Raw genomic sequence first — 18,911 nt, 5'->3', positions numbered from 1 at the left:
ACTAAAAGTACATTACTTAAGTTGTAGTAACTGAAAAATAAGGGATCGTCTTGTAATATACCATAATAATAGTGACATAAATTAGATAAGAAACTATGATGGAACTTACGTGTGGTAGCATCAGAACCAGCTGCAGATGAAACCACGCCAAGGCTTGTAATTGACTCGATTAGACCCCCATACACAATGCTTTTAAGAACTTCCCACTCATGAGTTGTAGCTATTTCCACCCTTTGGTCATCCATATCAATTCGAGTCTCCGTAACTGGCATAACATTTGGTGCTGTTGAAACAGAAATCTCACTCTTGCTATTGGATAGCAACACTGTCACTCGTTTAACCACGCTTTCTTCAATGGGTTGTATCTCATCATCCTCTGCACCATGACAACAAGAAAGAACAACCTGTCAATTCATAATATAATTCAGGGTAACATATGGACCAACTTAAATGTAAATTTTAGCTTGGTTTATACTTCACATAAGACAAAATAGATCAGGTAGAATAGATAAAGGGCACCCAAGTGCTTTAATGTGATTCTAGCTTCTTTTGTTTTTCTTCTGTCAGGGTATAAGAATTGTTAATATAAGTACCATAAATACGTAGGTTACCCGGGTATTCCATGAGTTTTCTATATAATTTATGAAAGTTATAATGATAGATCATACCTTCATTCTGGTGCCAATCAGTCAAGACTAGGGTGGTTTATGTTTTGTGGATAGTATATAAGGTTTAAATTGTACCATTCAAAAAAAATAATACAAGGTTTAAATTGTACATTAGTTGATCCTAGGAGGGTTATTGGTTCGTGGAGTTGCATAAAACGAAATCCAAGGTTAAGGGGATAATTTAGAGGAGCTGGATGAAACGAAGACTAGTTGGGGCTCTCCACGGTACACGGAGGTGACTTTTTTATCACCTGATTCTTATGTGAGAGGACCGCTGAGAGTAATATTGCCTTGCGTGGAAGCAGTTTCACCAAGTTTGTTGGTAGAAACATAGGATGAGCTTATGGATTTATCAATGGGAGGTGCTAAATTCCCTTTGATAGAGCAAAGAGTATCCGATTCTACAACTTGAATAAATTTCTCATCTCAAAGGACTCAATGGCCTACTTCCCAGGGATATTAACGGTGGCCCTTCCTACACCAGCATTAGGTTATGCTCTTCTAGTGGTGGATATTTGAATGGGATCATCGTGCCCTTTACCATTGAGGTTCAAAATTATGTGGCTTAAAGAACCAAGTTGTCTAGAGAGGGTGAGGGAGTGTTGGAATGCTTTCGAGGCTGATGGGTGGACAGGCCACAGGTTAGCCAAGACTTTGAAGATTTTAAAAGAAAAAAATAAGTACCGGAATCGAGAATCACTTGGTAACTTAACAAAAGTTAAAGCTCGGATAATGAAGGATATCATGAATAGAAATAGGATAGAGGAACGAGTCTAACTCAAGAACAAATGGGGAAATTTGAATAAAAAAGTGCCAAGTCTAAGGTTTAAAGGCCTTTCTTGCTTCCAAACTCAGGTTTTCCGTCCCTCTTTATTCTGTATTAACCATTAAACCTGGACTACTTGGCGTCACTTTCTTTTGTTTGGGCCCAATTCTTGGGTGGCACAATGCTGCTGGTGTTAACAGCTGTACGGTAGACTTTGCAATATTCATCTAAGAAGGCCCATCTGTTAAATCTCAATTTGTAGAACAACGGAGACTTTTGGAAGATTTTTGAAGTAATTTACTTTTGTTTGGGTGACGCCTTTTACAATGGAAAGAAGTTGTATTTAGAGTTTTTGAATGGCGTGATTAGGGTTTGGAGCAACAAATTGATTAAGAGGTATAAGATGAATTTCGAATGGTGGGGTTAGGGTTTTGGGACAGCAACTTGATTGAGGTTTTAATGACACCGATAACGGAGAAGGTAAGATCCACAATGTTATTGGTGAAGCCTGATCTCGGTCTAATCTGGAAAGTACTGTACATTCTACCCTGACTGAGGGTAGTTTCGTACTTTCATGAATTAGGGTTTTTTCTCTTTATTGTAACGCGTCTCAGAACGCCATATAAAAAGGATGTGATATCAGGAGACGCCCTAGAGAGGTGTGAGGGTTTGTAATCTTTTCTTCAGAATAGTGGAATCATTGGCTTGTCGCTTTGCCGTGAACGTAGCCCATACCAAACTAGTTGGGTGAACCACGTAAATCTGTGTGTTCTGTGTGTGATCTTTCGTTTTATCTTTGCATTGTTATTCTGCTGCGTTGTTAATTCCTAACACACAAGACAGGAGAGAAGAGTCGGGAGTTAGCGGTGCTATAATATCTATACCTTTGATCTTGTTCTAACACCATGTGGAAGTTTAGAAGACATCATCCTTGCTTGATTAACGAAAAAGAAAGTAGATGACAAAAAGAGGACAAAAAGAGAGGAGGAAAAGAAGAAGAATAGAAAAATATTTTGTAGAGGTTGAATACCCAACCTCAGAAATGGTGTACTTATAACTTCCCCATCCATAATCGCAATATATGCCATTAGGGCCATCTAAGATGGGCCTATGAGATTAACATTAGAACTAACACTATTAACTTATAGAATTACATTGAAATGGGCCCTATCTAATAGAAACACTTAATAGATATGTCGCACGTGAGAAACGAGCATTTTTCTTTTCTTTTTAGTTATTTATTTTTGAAGAATAACGACAAATATTTCCTAGGAGATTGAAGTGAGAGCTGCAAAGACAAGGGGCTGGGTGCATATTGTAGCCCAGTAAGTGGCATATTTGCCCATTTGGACTTTTAGGAATTTATTTCTATGTTATTTAGTTTCTAGGATTTTTATTTCCATAGTATTTAGTTTTAGGGCTTTTATTTTCCATGATATTTAAAAAGTTAGGGCATTTATTTATTTTTCAACTCAACTCAACAAAGCCTTTATCCCAAACTAGTTGGGGTCAGCTAAATGAATCCTTTAGAAAAATTTCATGAAGAAGGTGAAAGGAATCTACCCAGCTCTAATCCTTGCTCTAGTTGGGTTTTTCTACGTGGATCATTTTCTTCCATTCTATCCTATCCAAGCTATCAAGTCTTTCCTCACTGTTTCTACCCAAGTCGTTTTCGGTCCGCCCCTACCTCTTTTTACTCCATCAACTTGGCATGAGTCGCCTCTTCTCACTGGAGCATCCAAAGGCCTACGTTGGATATGTCCAAACTATCTTAAGCGGTGATCTCTCATCTTCTCCTCAATTTGTGCCACCCCGCCTTTTTTACGAATGTCTTCATTTTTAATTCTATCTAACCTTGTGTGGCCGCACATCCATCTAAGCATTCGCATCTCCGCTACACTCATCTTATGCACATGCTGCTTCTTGGTGGCCCAACATTCTGAGCCATACAGCATGGCTGGCCTCACAGCTGTCTTATAAAACATTCCCTTCAACTTGGTAGGGATTTTACGGTCGCACAGAACTCCTGAGGCAAGCTTCCACTTCAACCAACCTGCTCTTATTCTATGGTTAACATCCTCTTCAATCTATCCTTCCTTATGTAGAATTGAACCAAGATAGGGAAAGATATCCCTCTTAGGTACCTCCTGTCCAGTCATATTTACTACATCCTCGTCCCGCCTCCTTACATTACTAAAGTTGCACTCCATATGCTCTGTCTTAGTCCTACTCGGTCTAAAACCTTTGGATTCCAAAGTAGTTCTCTATAACTCTAACTTAGCATTTACTCCTTCTTTGGTTTCGTCGATTAATACTATGTCATCTGCAAATAACATACACCACAACACCTCATCTGGATACCCTCCGTAAGCTCATCCATAACTAGCGTAAAAAGATAAGGGCTTAGAGTTGATCCTTGGTGCAGTCCTATTGTAATTGGAAACTCACTAGAAGTGCCATCACACTAGTTACTGCTCCATCGTACACATCCTTATTTCTCCTCTTTCTTCTATTTCTTTTCTTTGTCGGTTTGGCCTCCATCACTGAGCTAGTCCCAATAATAAACAAAACGAATAAGAACAGCCAAACGTAAGAATTTAACAACTAGCGAAGTGGAAATGTGTTTATGATGCAAAGTGGCACTCCAGAAATCCCTTCCTTTGCCAAACCATCTGCCATCTCGTTAGAGCTCCTAAGGATATATCTGTAAATCAGCGCCACCTTCCATTCAAACTGCAATCTCAGCCATGATATTAGCCAACCTTCGAAGTGCATGACTTGTACCTCAATTCCAAGCGATGTTGAGTCTCCTCAACGTATAAGGTTCCAGCGAAATTCAACTTGAATGTGTAAATATGTTTTACAAGTATATGAGCTTCTACCTCATTAACATATGTAGGCCAGGCTGCAATTGGGGGCATCTTGAGAGACTGAGAAGGGGCCGTACAAAGAATGTTCTAAAAAAACTATTGAGCAGGAAGAGATCACGAATTGGAGATCAATCCATTCACCAAAGGATCCTAATTGCCATGGAAAACAAGATCAAAGATATTTGGAAGGAGTCATAATTGCAGTTACCGTCATAAATGGAAACTACAAATGCCCGTGGAAAAAGAAGCCCATATGAACTAAAATCAAAGCAAACCTCACCTATTTCAAAAGCGGGAATGCAACTCATGTAAGGAGAGGGGCGAACACAGCTGCAGACTTCCTTTCAAAACCCGACTGCATATGTAAAGGGGAGAACATCTCCCTCTCTTCCATCCCCTCAGCCCTCTTAGACATTGTATCAAAGGATAGATCTGGAGGTTCCTATGAAAGAATGTAATTCTTAGTTATATTTATTAATTATCTGGTAGGGGTCTGCCTAAGCCCAGCTTACCTACCAAAAAATTATGTAGAGCCCGAAGAACAGTGCTTTCCCAACGTCTCCCAATAGAGGTCTGCAAGCAGCAACCCAATCTCTTCCATCCAAATGGCCTATTGAACAATGGAGAGCTTAGTATCCTTTTGTCCCCTGAGATCTGTGATTTTGTATGGAATACGTTTTGCAACCAGTTGTATCATGGTGAAAAATATGGTAAATTTGTACCATCATATGGATCTGACAATCAATTTATGCCTCTTTTAATGAAAACAAATCCACAACCATAATTTTGGAACAACTATTGTGTCAATACAGATCTTGGGAGAAATTCCATGTTAGCCCTTATTAGTATGTATTTGAAGCTGGGTTGGTTTGGCTCTCTACCTTATCATGGGGGGATGGCAACAATATAGTCTCTATTTAGAGACAAAGAATTTTGACGGGACCATATCGGTTTAGTCGTTCAGTTCGGTCCCTCTCTCCAGAGGTTCTCAATAAATAAACCCGAAGATTGCGATAGCATGCTTACCCATTGGTTTTGCTTGCTCAGTAAACAGTGAATGACTCGTAGCGTAAGCGACCATCCATCGACCCATATTCACATGTTTACATATGTGCAATAAAGATAGTTTTGGTTTCTCCTATCTTTCTTCAGTTGTTTGTTTGTCGTTATGCATATATATGTATGTTTCATGGAAGGTAGCATTGTCAGGTCTCAATCAAATAACATAAGATAATGTGATGCGTAAGTGGTCAATAATGAAAATCCAAAGTTTGAATTTCTTATGTCCCTTCTTTTCTAAACAGTTAAGCGGTAACATTGCAATGAGTTGCAGAAAAAACAATACAGAGTATTTTCAACGGATTACAATTTGATCACCCCATTCTTTTTTCATTTTAAAATATTTCCTCGTACCTGCAATTTTAGGCGCACCATCCAATTTTTCTCCAACATCAGCTTGAGCTTTTCCAGGCAGCAGAACTTCAAGTTGTGCTGGAATCAGACTACTTTTCTCATCTTCCAATTGTTTCAGTTCTGGATCCTCCACTTGTTTCCCAAAATCGGAATCAAAATTTTCAGGGAGAGGGGCTCTTGGAACTAATATGATGGTATCATTTTTATCATTCAACATAGTCTTGCCTAAATGTGATGATGGGCTAGAGAAGTTAACAATATCTCTTTCAACATGTTGTGTACCATTTCCTGCATCAACATATAATACCCATTAAGCATATATCTTCAGACCCTCTCTGCATGTGAGATAATTATACACTATGGAAACCTAATTATTGGAACAGCCAAACCTGTTTCCTATCTTATCTGTGATTTATTTAGGCAATTGATTTATCGTGCGGATATCAGTTGCCTTCGTTTATTTGTTATGTACAGTCATGAAAGTGCCAGTCACTTTATATAGGATAATGTAATGCTTAATTAGTATGTCAAAAATGAGAAGTCAGTTTTGGTTAAGTTTCCTTCCTTATCTTTTGAATAAAATCAAAACAGTTGCAATGTTAGGTACCTTACCAATACGCCAAAAGCTCCAGAGCTGATGGAACGCGTTAGGCAAGGCCCTTTAAACCTGTCCCATACCAGGCTGGGTCCCACCCAGTCCCATACCTAGGTGGGCCCCCACTGAGGACTGTAATATGCAACCAAAAAATACAGAGGCACTTTCCCTTTAATACCTGATGTTTGGTTCACTTTTCTTCCATATCTTTTGAATAAAATCAAAACAGTTGCAACCAAACAAATAGAGGCATGTTTTCCTTTAATACCTGTTGTTTTTGGTATGCACATTTCCAATCTCTCTAATGCCAGCTTGTGTTTTTCCAGGCAACAAATTTTAAAAAATAATAATATTTGTCTTATGTACCAAATGTCTGGGTTCTGGATTCTTCACTTATTATCCAAAATTGGTATGATATTTTCACGTGCCAGACTCTTGGAATTAATGAAATAAACCATTTTACTCATCAAACATAGCTTTGTCTAAATATGGGTGGTGGGCTAAACAAGTTAATAATATCAATTTCAACAGGATGCATATATCATTGACCATATCAACATATAAAGCCAAAAAGGAGCATCCATTAACCCTATGTCCACAAACATTGTGCATGAGAAACAAGTATGCAATACGATTCAAAAAAGAAAAAGAAATAATATATGTTATGAAGACCTAATTAACTGTAATAGAAGCATATGTTATGAAGACCTAATTAATCTGTAAGTGTCTCATCTAGTTTAGATCAGACAACTCTTATTTATCTATGCAATTGCTTTCCATCCAGTGCTACTATGCTAAAACATTGAAAGCTATGGGTAATTTGTTGCTACAAGTAAACATACGTCGATGCCCCTTCCAGTAAATGAGACTTGGGGGTACAATAAAGATAAAATAGACTAAACCCATTAACCAACTCATTTTGGAACACTTTTTGGCAAGACTTGTGAGGAGAAATACGTTTGGAACTGCCTTCCATTGTAGTTTGGAACCTTCTATGCCCTCCACCATCCACCACCCATATTCACATGTTTACAAATTTTAAGTAAAATGTAGTTTTGATTTTAGGATCATCCTACAGTTATGCAGTTTGCGATTTTTGCTTCATACCTGTAATGTTATTTTTAGGCGCACCCTCCAATTTTTTTCCAATATCAGTTTGTTTTGCTCCATCCAGTGAACCTTCTTGTTTTGGCAAAATCAACATGTTTTTCTCATTTTCCAGAGGTTTCGGTACTGAAACCTCCACTTGTGTCCCAAAAGTGATATGAATTTGTTCGGAGAGCTTAATCTTATCACTTTCAACATGCTTTGTTTTAACGTTCCCTGCATCAACATTGAAAGCCAAAAATTACCAGTCATTAAGCATATCGTCAAAAGCACCATGAATAATAAATAAGTACATGTTCTGAAACCTAATTAACAAGAGAGTGAAGATATGTTTCAAATTTATGTCCCACTGAAAGGAGAGAGACAGAGAGACTTCTTGTCTCAATCCTATTCAAGTGATAGCATGAATAAGTTCAAAGGATGAAAGACCACATGTAGAAATATGGTAATAAAATAGATGAATACATGAATGGATTTCACATATTTGTAAAGCAATCAGGTACGAGTGGTTCCAAACTACATGGAACGTAGTTTGGGAGGGGGGAATATTAATATATAAGGCGCCAAGAACCTTCAAATGATAACATGAATAAGTTACTTCTGAAGGATCAATGACTACTTGCATTTAAACCTACGACCTCAACAGCATGATTGAGGGAACCACCACTAGAGCAAAGGCTCGACTTTGAACAATTTAAGAGCATCAGGCTTTGTTCATAAAATGTCCTTGGCGTTCACAACATTCATAAGTTATTTGAGAAAATTATCCCATACCTGCAAAAATTGCACTGTCCAATTTCTCTCCTGTGTCAATGTGAGTTTCTCTGAGCGGCCCAGCCCCTTGATTGGGCATAACCAGAACATCTTTCGAAGGTTTTAATGCTGGAACCTCCTCTTGTTCTCCATTATCGACATGAGACTTTGTGGGCAGTGGAACTCCTGGTTTACAAAACAGAGTGACTTCCATTATCACCAAAAATTTCACCTAACTATGGCTGCAATCTCTCTTTCTACTTGCTAATAAGCTTGTTATTCGTTTTCAATTCATTAATTTAAATGATTTTTTTGCTAAAAATGCATATAATAACAATATCTTTTTTTTTTGGTAGGTAAGCTGAATTGACTCTCTGGCCTCAAGGTTGGAGAACAGAGCCTTACCAACTGAGCTAGAAGGTAAACCCATATAATAACAAAATCATTAGAAGTCTGAATGCATTTTTTGAATTTTATAAAAAATTATAAAACAAATATTCACATTTACATAAATGCTGCATGCATTATGCCCAGGCCAATAGCTTATGTTTATTCAGGGAAATCATATTGTGTGGAAACTTGTATTTGCCCTTCTACCAATCAGACCACTACAGCATAATGTGTAAAAGATCTGGACCCCATACACAGTGGGCCCCTTCGCAAGTGGTTGGAGCATAAATGTCACGGCAATTAGATGAACCTAATCATCTAAGTGGAGCAACTGAGAAGGCCACAAATGGGGATTGAAGATAAAATTGATGAAATAGCCACATCCAGTGGCTGAAAGTCTTCCAATTGAATGTTTTGGTTGTCCAGTTTGTGTGATTTTTGTGATATGGCAGATCCATGATAGGGATTTTGTATTGATATAGTCACTCGTAGGGCAAAGAAAGAAAATGGTTTTCTGTTGAGTATGGTACCATATTACATACTTAGCATAAGAACAGTACTCTCTCTAAATTTTCAAAAGGAAAAAGAAAAAAAACAGTACTGTCTATATAGAATTATTATGTTTTTTTATTTGCCTTTACATCCCTTTAAAGGTCATTCTTGTAATTTGGTATACACGGCTTCGATTAAACAATGAAGAAGACTAGTGGAACTAATAAGACTCCCATTCTTTCCTCCCACAATTAGGTAATTTTTTTCCTTTTTCTCCTTGTCCCCCCTTTTCCCATTACAACCTGCTTCAAAACAGTATATTTTCTCTTTCTTACTAACAACGTATAGCACTTAGTCTTATGTGCAATTTGGTTCATCCCATTAATGTTTTTCTAAAAAATAAAAATTGTACCATACCTGCACCATTCATTTTAGCAACATCGTCCAATTTCTCTCCAACTGCAATTTTTGTTTCTGTAAGCAGCGAAGATCCAGGTGTCTGTGATGGGTGTAATGTTTCAACAGCAACTTCTTTGTCTTCCATTGTATCATCATCCCCTGCATCATCATATCAAACGAAATGTGTCGAGTGATTTGCATGATGAATACAGCCACTACTTTCAGAAGGAAAATGACTTGGGGACGCCGTAGGGGTTCCAGGCTGGACGGCCTCGGGCTGAGCACCCTGCATGTGGGCCAGACGACCTGCACAGCCTGGCCCACATGCAGGGAATGCAGCCAAAGGCTCGCCCCGTGCCCCTCCGGCTAGCACTTGTTTTTTTCAGAAACCCTGCATGAGAAACAAACAACTTTTATAGCTGGATTTTACTGTTCTGAATCTCAGATATATGTTAATATTTAAGGCGTGCTGGAATTATCTGACATAGAATAAGCTAATTTCTTATCAGGATATAAGATATTGCATATTATTGGGCCAATATATATCCCAGTGGAAAAATCATAGAAGAAGACTGCATGTTATACTTTTGTTTTTCAATACACATGGAACCAAACCAATTAAAAAATCAAAAGTCGTCAGAGTAAACTGGGCTTGGCATGGAATATAAAACAGGGTGTTTTTTCAACCTTCAACTTCAAATAACTGTTAGGTTCTTTCATTGTTTCTGAAATATTCATGGCTTGTTTTTCCAAATAAATTGGACCTTTTAATGTTATTTACATTTGATAAATATCTTTTGAACCTTTCATGAAAAAATCTACAACTCGCTGATTTCTCAACCAGACAAGTGAAGCCATTTTCCTTACTGTAATTTCTGTTTTGAATTTTTTTTTTTTTTTTTTTTTTTTTATTTTGATTGGTAAGCTGTTTTAAATTATTGAACTTTGATTAAAGGTATTGCTTAGATAAAGGTTACAGTTTATTAATTCCTGAGACAAGTTAACTACTGCACCAATACAGATCAAGATCTGCATCAGAAAAAAATCCTTGTAGACTTCATTACAGATTAGCTATCTGCAGAGCTCCAATATAACTAGGCTACTGATATTCACACTACCATGTTTTTATAATTGCACTAACTCACCTTGTCTTATAGTATTTAACCAGCTGTCAAAGGTGATCACAATTTCCAAAAAAAGCTCTCAGAAGCAGATTAATAAAGAAAAGACAAGGTAGGTTAGTGCAATTATTTATAAATGGCAGTGGCAATATCAGTAACCTATAATTATTAATATCAAATTGAACGTTTGGGATACTGAAAATATTCCGGATTACTGCATGCATGGTTCTCAAACTCATTAACATCAAAAGTCACATAAAGTTTCTGATTATTGTTGCTTAGATCTCTGAACAGAGCAAGATTGCAATTTCATCGAGTCCTGAGAGGACTTTTTCCACAAAAAATGATGTCAGCTTGGTAAGAAATTTCTCATCATTGTCGTCTCATTTGGGATGTTCTCTTCAGTCATGGAAACCAAATGTTTTATTTCAAGAAATTAACCATTGAAGCTTGAGCAATTATGTGTTCTTTCTGGGGCTCAACATTTGCTCTGTGATTGACCTCATTCTGTATTTTGTCTATATTTCCAGAAGTTAATTACTATGGATTGACCACAATTTACTCTATATGGAAATTTGCTTACATTCTGTAGAAATTGTTGTGGTTGTGGGTACCAGTTATTATACATTTTATCTTTTTTTCTAAATGATGGAGAGGTTATTAAGGAGACAGCAACTACTTAATTTGCAGTAGAACCAGAATTGCGAAAGCCTAAAAATAATGCATTGGGAAATGAGCGATGCTTTATCTTAGAAATCAACATGGTAGCAGATTCATTCATGAATATGGAGTTCAGAGTTTCTTTAGACCTAGAGAATCAAATCTTTGTTATAGAGGTTCTTTCTCAATATAGTCAAATATTTTTGAATGGGTGTCGTGGATTGTGAATCTCTTTCCAGCCTGTGAAATTTTGCGTCCTCTATGTACTGGGCCTTCTTAAGCAAATCCCACTAATGCTGAAAAATGTGTTTAGCACATGGTCTTAGGTAATAGCCTCTGAACGAAATTCAATAATACAATTGTCAAGGTCCTTCATAGCACAAGTTTGTGAATATTAGAATTAAAGAACAAACTCTGATTGCAGGCAAGAAATCATTGGAGGGGTATAACAGCTTGAAAGTAAGCATTAAAATGGTAACCTCCTTAATTTCCACGTTTCAGATATTCAAGGCATAAGTCGTATATTATTTAAGCACGTAACAGAATGAAACTTTCTTTATGTGCCTCAAAATTTCACACCTAGCAAAATAATATAAAACCACACTGAATGCCTACAAATGCTCGTTTTTCAAATGAGGAGAATAATTAAAGATGGCATGCTTACCTGGATCCTTTTCTGTCTTTTTTCCCTTCAACACTTCAAAAATAGAGAAGATCCGATTCGCATTCTTAGCTGGCATTTGTTGTCGACTTTGTAAGTTTTGACCTTCATCTCTTCTTCCAAAAACTGGGAATAATTTAAAACCACTCGCTGTTAAGTTACAAGAGAATGCTTAAACTCAGTAATCTGTTATGAGAGAAAAATAGACAACTAATCAATTATGGAGTACCGTGGAGAAATACATGATGATACCCCATAGGGAATAATACCGAAGACATTCATGCCACTCAAACTTAACGAATAGTAAGCTCCATTCTATTGAAAGATAGAAAATAGTAATGGAAATTCATTACTATTGGGAATTTGGAATGTCATGTTTTTGTATACATTGTATAGAAGATGGTGTTTACAAGGATGTGCTCATGTGCAAGTATATACCTTTTTCTGGAAAAAAAATAACTATTTATTAAAAAGAAAAAAGGAAAACAGATTTTGGCCTTGAAGAGGCTCTGATAGCATGATGCTTGATGGTTATGTTAGAGTGAATGAAGGAAGAATAAATAGAGGAGAGACAGGAAATGTGGTGTGAAATGTGTAAAGAGAGAATAAGACTCTTTTGCCTTATATTAACTTCCATTAATACAAAGACCAAACTAACCTTGATGAGCACAAACAACAAAAAAAAGTAAAGCATAGACTTCCATGATTAACTATCTCCATAATAAATGTACATATGACAGAATACAACACTACCAATAAGATTACAATCAAATATCGTTTTCCTCTTCCTAGTTTAGATGACGTATTGGATCAACTTAGTGAAGCTTCTGTGTCTTTTAAGATTGATCTTAAGGGTGGCTACCAGCAAATTCGAATTTAGTCTAGAGATGAAAGGAAAACAGCTTTCAAAACTATGATAAGGTTGAATGAATGGATGGTGATGCCATTTGATCTCTCTAATGCACCTAGTACATTTATGTGGGTGATGAATCAAGTATTGAGGCCTTTTGTTGGTTGATTTGTGATGGTATACTTGGATTATATTCCCTTCTACAATTTGGATATGTCTACACATCAACAACTCCGAGAGGTCTTGGAGAACTCGTGGAAGCATAAGCTATTTACCAACATTAAGAAGGGCATCTCGATGACTTCTAAGGCTATCTTCTTGGGTTATGAGATGCTGGATGAAGGAATCAATCCAAATGAAGCAAAGATGCAAGCGATTGACAAGTGGTCAACCCCGACTAAAATACATGAGGTATAATCTTTCCATGGACTTGTGAGTTTCTATAAAAGGTTTGTGGCTGGTTTCAGTACAATTACGGCTCCTATTACTGATTTGATGATGATAGAAACATTTAAGTGTACAACTCAAGCTCAAAAGGATTTTGAGGAGATAAAGCTGTGTATCATTAGTCACCATGTATAGCTCTACCGGACTTTGATATGCTGTTTGAACTTGATTGTAATGCTTCTCGTATTGGCATTGGTGCTGTCCTAAGCCAAAACTTTGAGGCTTGTGGGTTATTTTAGGGAGAACTTGGGTGCTGTCGTACTTAATTATTCCACTTAGGATTTGGAGTTATATGAAAGTGTTAGAGCTTTGAATATTTCGATGCACTATTTGATGGAGAGTTTACTCTATTTTCTGACCATGAAGGTCTAAAGCATATGAATGGGCGGATATGTTAAACCCAAGGATGCAAACTAGGTTAACTATTTGCAAGTGTTTACTTAAAGAAAAAAAAAAAAAGAAGTCATAACTAAAACCAAGTGGAGCAGAAAACATGTTTTGTTGAGTTTGATGAGAGTTGATGTGTTTGGGTTTGAGTTGCTAAAAATCAGTATGCGGAAGATGATTATTCTGACAAACTAATATATCTCTAATATATGTCTATGGAAACTCATCATCAAGGAAGCATACAATGCATGACACTTAGGCAAGCATAAAACTACTGCCTTGTTGGTGCGGGAGAGGTTCCTGGCCGAGCTTGAATCGTGATATTTCTCTCTATATAAAGAAGTGTCAAATATATCAAACTTCTAAAGGTACTTCTACTAACGTTGAATTGTATATTCCTTTTCCTATTCCTGTTTACCCATGCGTATTGGTTTCTATGGACATTGTGCGTGGAAATCCTTGAAATCCAACAGGTAGGGATAGTATCTTGGTTGTTGTTGACAGGTTTTCAAAGATGGCCCACCTAATTCTATGTAAGTCAGTCCAAGATGCTAGCAAGATTGCGGATCTATTCTTCTAAGACGCGGTACGGTATCATGGTTTGCCAAAGGCCATTAAATTAGACCAGGATAGAAATTAGTATTTTCTGGAACATTTTTTGGCGAAAGCTTGTGACTTCTCTAAAATTCATCAGGTCTTATCATCCTCAAACCGATGGTCAAATGAGGTCAATCGTACATTGGGAAATATGTTGAGGTCTCAAGTGTAGGTGATGGAATTTGGATCTTGTACTACCAAAAATTGAGTTTGAGTTTGAGTTTAATTGTTATAAAAATAGAATGATGGGGTTCTCTACATTTCAAGTTTTTCTTGGTCATAATCCTAAAGAACCGTTTATCTGAAACTAATTCCTACTCCACATGTAGGTGATGTAGGATGTCTATGGAAAGGCAGGTTGCAATAGAAGGTCGGGAACTAGGGTTGGATAACTTGGATGGTTCCAGGAGGTGAAATAGATGGAATCCAGTTCAAAAGATCCAATTGGAGGCAAGAAAGGAATTTTTGGAATAAAACAGAGATACTAAAATTAGCAACTGGCACAGGATATCAGGGACGATCTAACTGTTGGATATTCATTTATGTGTGTGAATACTATACTAAAAGATAAATTTAGCGACACTACTAACATTTAGAGTTAAATAACCATTTCTCCGTAAAGTATACCATTTTGGTTAGCAATGCAAGCAGTAAATTACCAAATTGCGAATTCAAGCATTATTTGATCATAAAGATTATCTTGGATCGCCACAAACAAATTGTCTATCATGAAACTTGACTATAGTTTAGGAAAAAAATCAGTGCATAATAAATAACAGATAAAACAAACACTACACATTTTAATATGATTGGGAAAGGAAAAAGAGTACCCGTTCGAATGAAAATGCAGAAACACGATAAACATCTGAATATATCAGGCTCTGTATGATCATTTTGATCACCAACAGCTGATTCAACAGGACTAGCATCCAGATCAGGTAGCACTGGTTGAATTTTTTCACGCTTTAAATCATATTTGAGATCTCGAACTACCCTTTTTCTTTTCCGTAAAATAACCCTCTTAGTAATACATGAATTACAATTAGGACAGTACAAATCATGTGTTTCCTGTTCCTCCAACACCCTCTCAACATCCATTACTTCCAGGTTACTCTCACGTACAGGTCTACCAAAAGCATGTGTTTCAATTCCATCATTATCGGGCTCAAATCTTTCAGTTCGATTTTCGCAATACTCTTCAGAATATATAAAGGAACTTGATTGGCCTTCAAGCCCAATATTATTGGAACTTTGGTGGTGGTCTAAAACGTTAAATCTATTTTGAATTTCGGAGTTCTTCGTTCCAAAATCGGCTTTGTTTCCTAGGTCTTTCTCACCGGGGGACCCGCCAACAGTTCTGAATTCTGTTCTATCAATTTCATCAGTGGATTCAATACCTGTATTCATGCAGAACATAACCATTCTGTAACATACATCTCTTGCTTAAACGAAGTACATGCACTACGAGAAAAGAACATGGGTTTAAATCATATTAAGGCAAGTAGAGGAGTTCATGATACAGTTAGTTTAGGATACTCTCTACTGTGTTAATTGGTTGTTCTCAGCCAACTAGATTTAAATAGGCATCAGAAAAATTAGTAAAACAAGAAATAAGAGTTGCATCTGGGTCCTCATCAATGAGAAGGTACAAGTCAAGTAAAAATGTTACATTCTGATAGGCATGTGTTTAAAAGAACTACCAGTCTGAAATAGGCATACTGAAATTACGGCGAAAAATTCTAAAAGATTAGTTGGATCACGTGAGCTTTGATACTATGTTTGACTATGGAAGTTTTGACAGCTACTCACCTTTAATATGTAAATCAAAACATGATCCCCACTGAGATAACGATTCATATTCATCACCCCATGGTAACAGTCTTCATAATTGTGGATATAATCTATGTCAAGATTTTCCATTTTGTAGGTCCAAGTGCAATGGAGACAATTCCATATTCCTTCAGTCAAAGAAATGCAAATGTAATTGTGCGTTCGCCAAACACCAAAATGCCAGTACTATATGAAGTTACGGAAATGCCACCAAGGGATGTGATCATTAAGAATATTTGAGGTTGAAACTACTTGAGGACACTTTACTGTTAAAGAATAATAAGAAATAAAATAAAGATGATGTGCACGGCTGACTGGATCAAGAGATCATATTTATAGATTTGCTGAAGTGTTGGTTCCTAACTTATTGACAGGAGCATTTTGTAATTTCACATGACCGTAGAAATCGAACTTTGGAGATTTCAAGGGATAATATTGAACTTCCTAAAATAACATCTGAAGTTCCGAATATTTTATAACTAGAAAAATACCACTAAATTGGATATTTTAAATCTTACATGTAATTAGCATTTAAATATTTACGAGTTAAGAAGAAAAAAAAATCGGCTCGAATACTTCTACATAAGCCAATTCCCTTTGGGTCTTTTACCATATAATTGGAAAAATCCACCTAACCCTTTGGGAGAAGTCAAACAAATGCTAGTTACCTCTAGGTTTCTGTTTGTCCGAACCAAACCCACTTTGGAGGAGTTTGTAGCTTCGTAGATTCTCACAATTGATTTTAGGGTTTAGGGTAGCCTCACATAGTGGTTCATTTTCTGGAAGCTTTTCTAGGAGATATAAGAATTACAATATTACGCGGTTTGTTCATCATATGGGTAAGGAGATAGGTGTACACCATCTGGGGCTTCATGATCTTTGGTCTAGTGGTCGTTTCACGGTTATTTTCAATTATGGATGTTCCGCAACCAAAAGTTTCTTTAAAAGCTCCAAACTACTCTGTTGGCAATATCGTTTGATTTTTTTTTCAAAAACTCCATCCACATATCCAAAATAGTTTGGATATGCCCAAACCATCTTAAGTGGTGCTCTCTCATCCACATATTTGGTGCTTAATGCTTCATGTTTAGGCTAACAAATACCCTGACACTACGCTCATTCTGTTCCACTTGGTTGGGGACAGTTCACTCTTTTATAGAAAAAGAAGGCTTTTTTTTCCTTCAACCAATTGAATGGTAATCATTCATCCCTCTCACCTTCCCTGGACCAAATCATAATGCATGCTCGTATAAATATTAAAGTCATCAACCTCTATCAAGACTCTCTAAACTTCTGAATATGATATAGAATGGGGTTTCTGTTTAGTAGGCACAGAGAAAATTATATGTCTCATGGAGTTAATAAGGAACAGAGTCCATCTCACCTTCCCTAGATCAAATCATAATTCATGATTATATGAAGTATAAATTCATCAACTCGCCTGGAAAGACATTATGATTCAGAATATAATATAGGACAGGGTTTCTATTTGATAGGTCTGAAGCAATTTATATGCATCAACTAGTTAATAGGAAAAACAAGAACAAATAAAGAGTAAATTTTGCATTGATAACAGAAGATAAATGTAACAGTACCCTCCAAGACTAATCAATCTCGAATGTAACTTGGTAAGCATACATTCTGATGGTTTAGAAGCTAAAATTGTAATTCTTGAGATCTGCCAATAAAGACAGTTATGTTAAACAAGGTCAGCAAGATCCTAGCTCTAAACAGGCTCTGTACTACAAAACCTATTTTTACTTTGATAATCTCAGGATATCTATTTGTTTACTACTTGTTAGGATATGTGAGATCTCACCGTCGGATTGGGTTGAAATCACACCATTGGTTCATCATGGTGATAGATTAGGCAATCTGGTTAAAGGGGGGTAACCCAGCTTGATTAGGAAACTAGATTGGATTAGAATATGTGAGATCTCACATATTCTAACACTACTCTTCATCTAGCATCCATGTCCTGCCTTGATGGTATCATCTCTGTTTCTGGTCATTCACAAGGTTTCTTCATCCATTCTTAAAGATATCAAAATTTTCAACCTTACCCCATATTTTCCTGCAACACTATTGTTTTTAAAATGTTCTTTCACCCATTATTATATAGTCATTGAAGTCGATTATATTGCTATCCTCCAACTGATTCTTCTCGTTTGTCATCTGCCTCTTCCAATATTTAATGTATTTAAATTAATCTGAAAAGAGACAATGTTCTATGACTTAAGAATGACTTTCCCACCTCTTTATTTTCAAAATTTGGTGTGAAAATGAGGAACCCATTATTCACCAAAACATATGGAGAATAGTGGATATGGATTTCCAAGTAAGCACATTCAAAGCTAGGGTGATTAAAGAGAACAGCCAAATTTGAAGCAAATATTAATTGTTCTAAAGCTGGAAAATCAAAGTTGGCCTAAGAGTCTCTGAGTTTATGCCTTTCAAATGACCTTTCATGGTTTAGAGTGAGAAAGTCAAATTTTTGAAATACAAACTGTTCATATCTCTTCTAGTGTGTTCCATCCAAGCCTGTAAATTATAGTAAAGTTAATACAATGACACAACTGATTAACCATTGATATAATAGAAAAATCTGCCTCGTTGATCAACCCAAAAAGAAAACAAAGCAAGGACAGATTGCTTCTTTAATGGAAAACCAGATTGTCCCTGTTTCTTACAAAGGACTAAACTCATTAATGGGGAAAAAACATATGGATAACGATTAGAACAAAAACACCTTCCAGACAGGATCTTGAAGAGAACTGCAAACCGTGCACCGAACATAAAGCAAATATATTAAAAAAGCCAAACAATTTTACTCCCTTTTAAATCAACAAACTTCACAGACTAAAACATTAAACACTCATTTGCCAAGACCATTAAAATCTACCAC

At 36.6% G+C, this 18,911-nt stretch overlaps 1 protein-coding gene across 1 annotated transcript in view; it reads right to left on the bottom strand.

Moving 5' to 3' along the window:
• The window catches only part of LOC143888743 (membrane protein of ER body-like protein), a 28,421-nt gene that overhangs the window by 8,800 nt on the left and 710 nt on the right, over positions 1 to 18,911 (bottom strand). The window contains exons 2-8 of the mRNA XM_077393159.1: positions 15,007 to 15,573; positions 11,899 to 12,045; positions 9,472 to 9,612; positions 8,194 to 8,358; positions 7,420 to 7,635; positions 5,718 to 6,005; positions 110 to 376 (exon numbers count right to left, since the gene is read on the bottom strand). Coding sequence (XP_077249274.1) covers positions 110 to 376; positions 5,718 to 6,005; positions 7,420 to 7,635; positions 8,194 to 8,358; positions 9,472 to 9,612; positions 11,899 to 12,045; positions 15,007 to 15,573 — 1,791 coding nt within the window. The remainder of the gene's footprint in view (positions 1 to 109; positions 377 to 5,717; positions 6,006 to 7,419; positions 7,636 to 8,193; positions 8,359 to 9,471; positions 9,613 to 11,898; positions 12,046 to 15,006; positions 15,574 to 18,911) is intronic.

The sequence above is a fragment of the Tasmannia lanceolata genome, unplaced genomic scaffold (assembly GCF_043159265.1).
Source record: "Tasmannia lanceolata isolate RefF3 unplaced genomic scaffold, GAP_Taslan_0.1 ptg000012l, whole genome shotgun sequence".
In the NCBI taxonomy this organism is placed as follows: Eukaryota; Viridiplantae; Streptophyta; class Magnoliopsida; order Canellales; family Winteraceae; genus Tasmannia; species Tasmannia lanceolata.
This window is presented reverse-complemented; position numbering and strand designations above follow the sequence as displayed.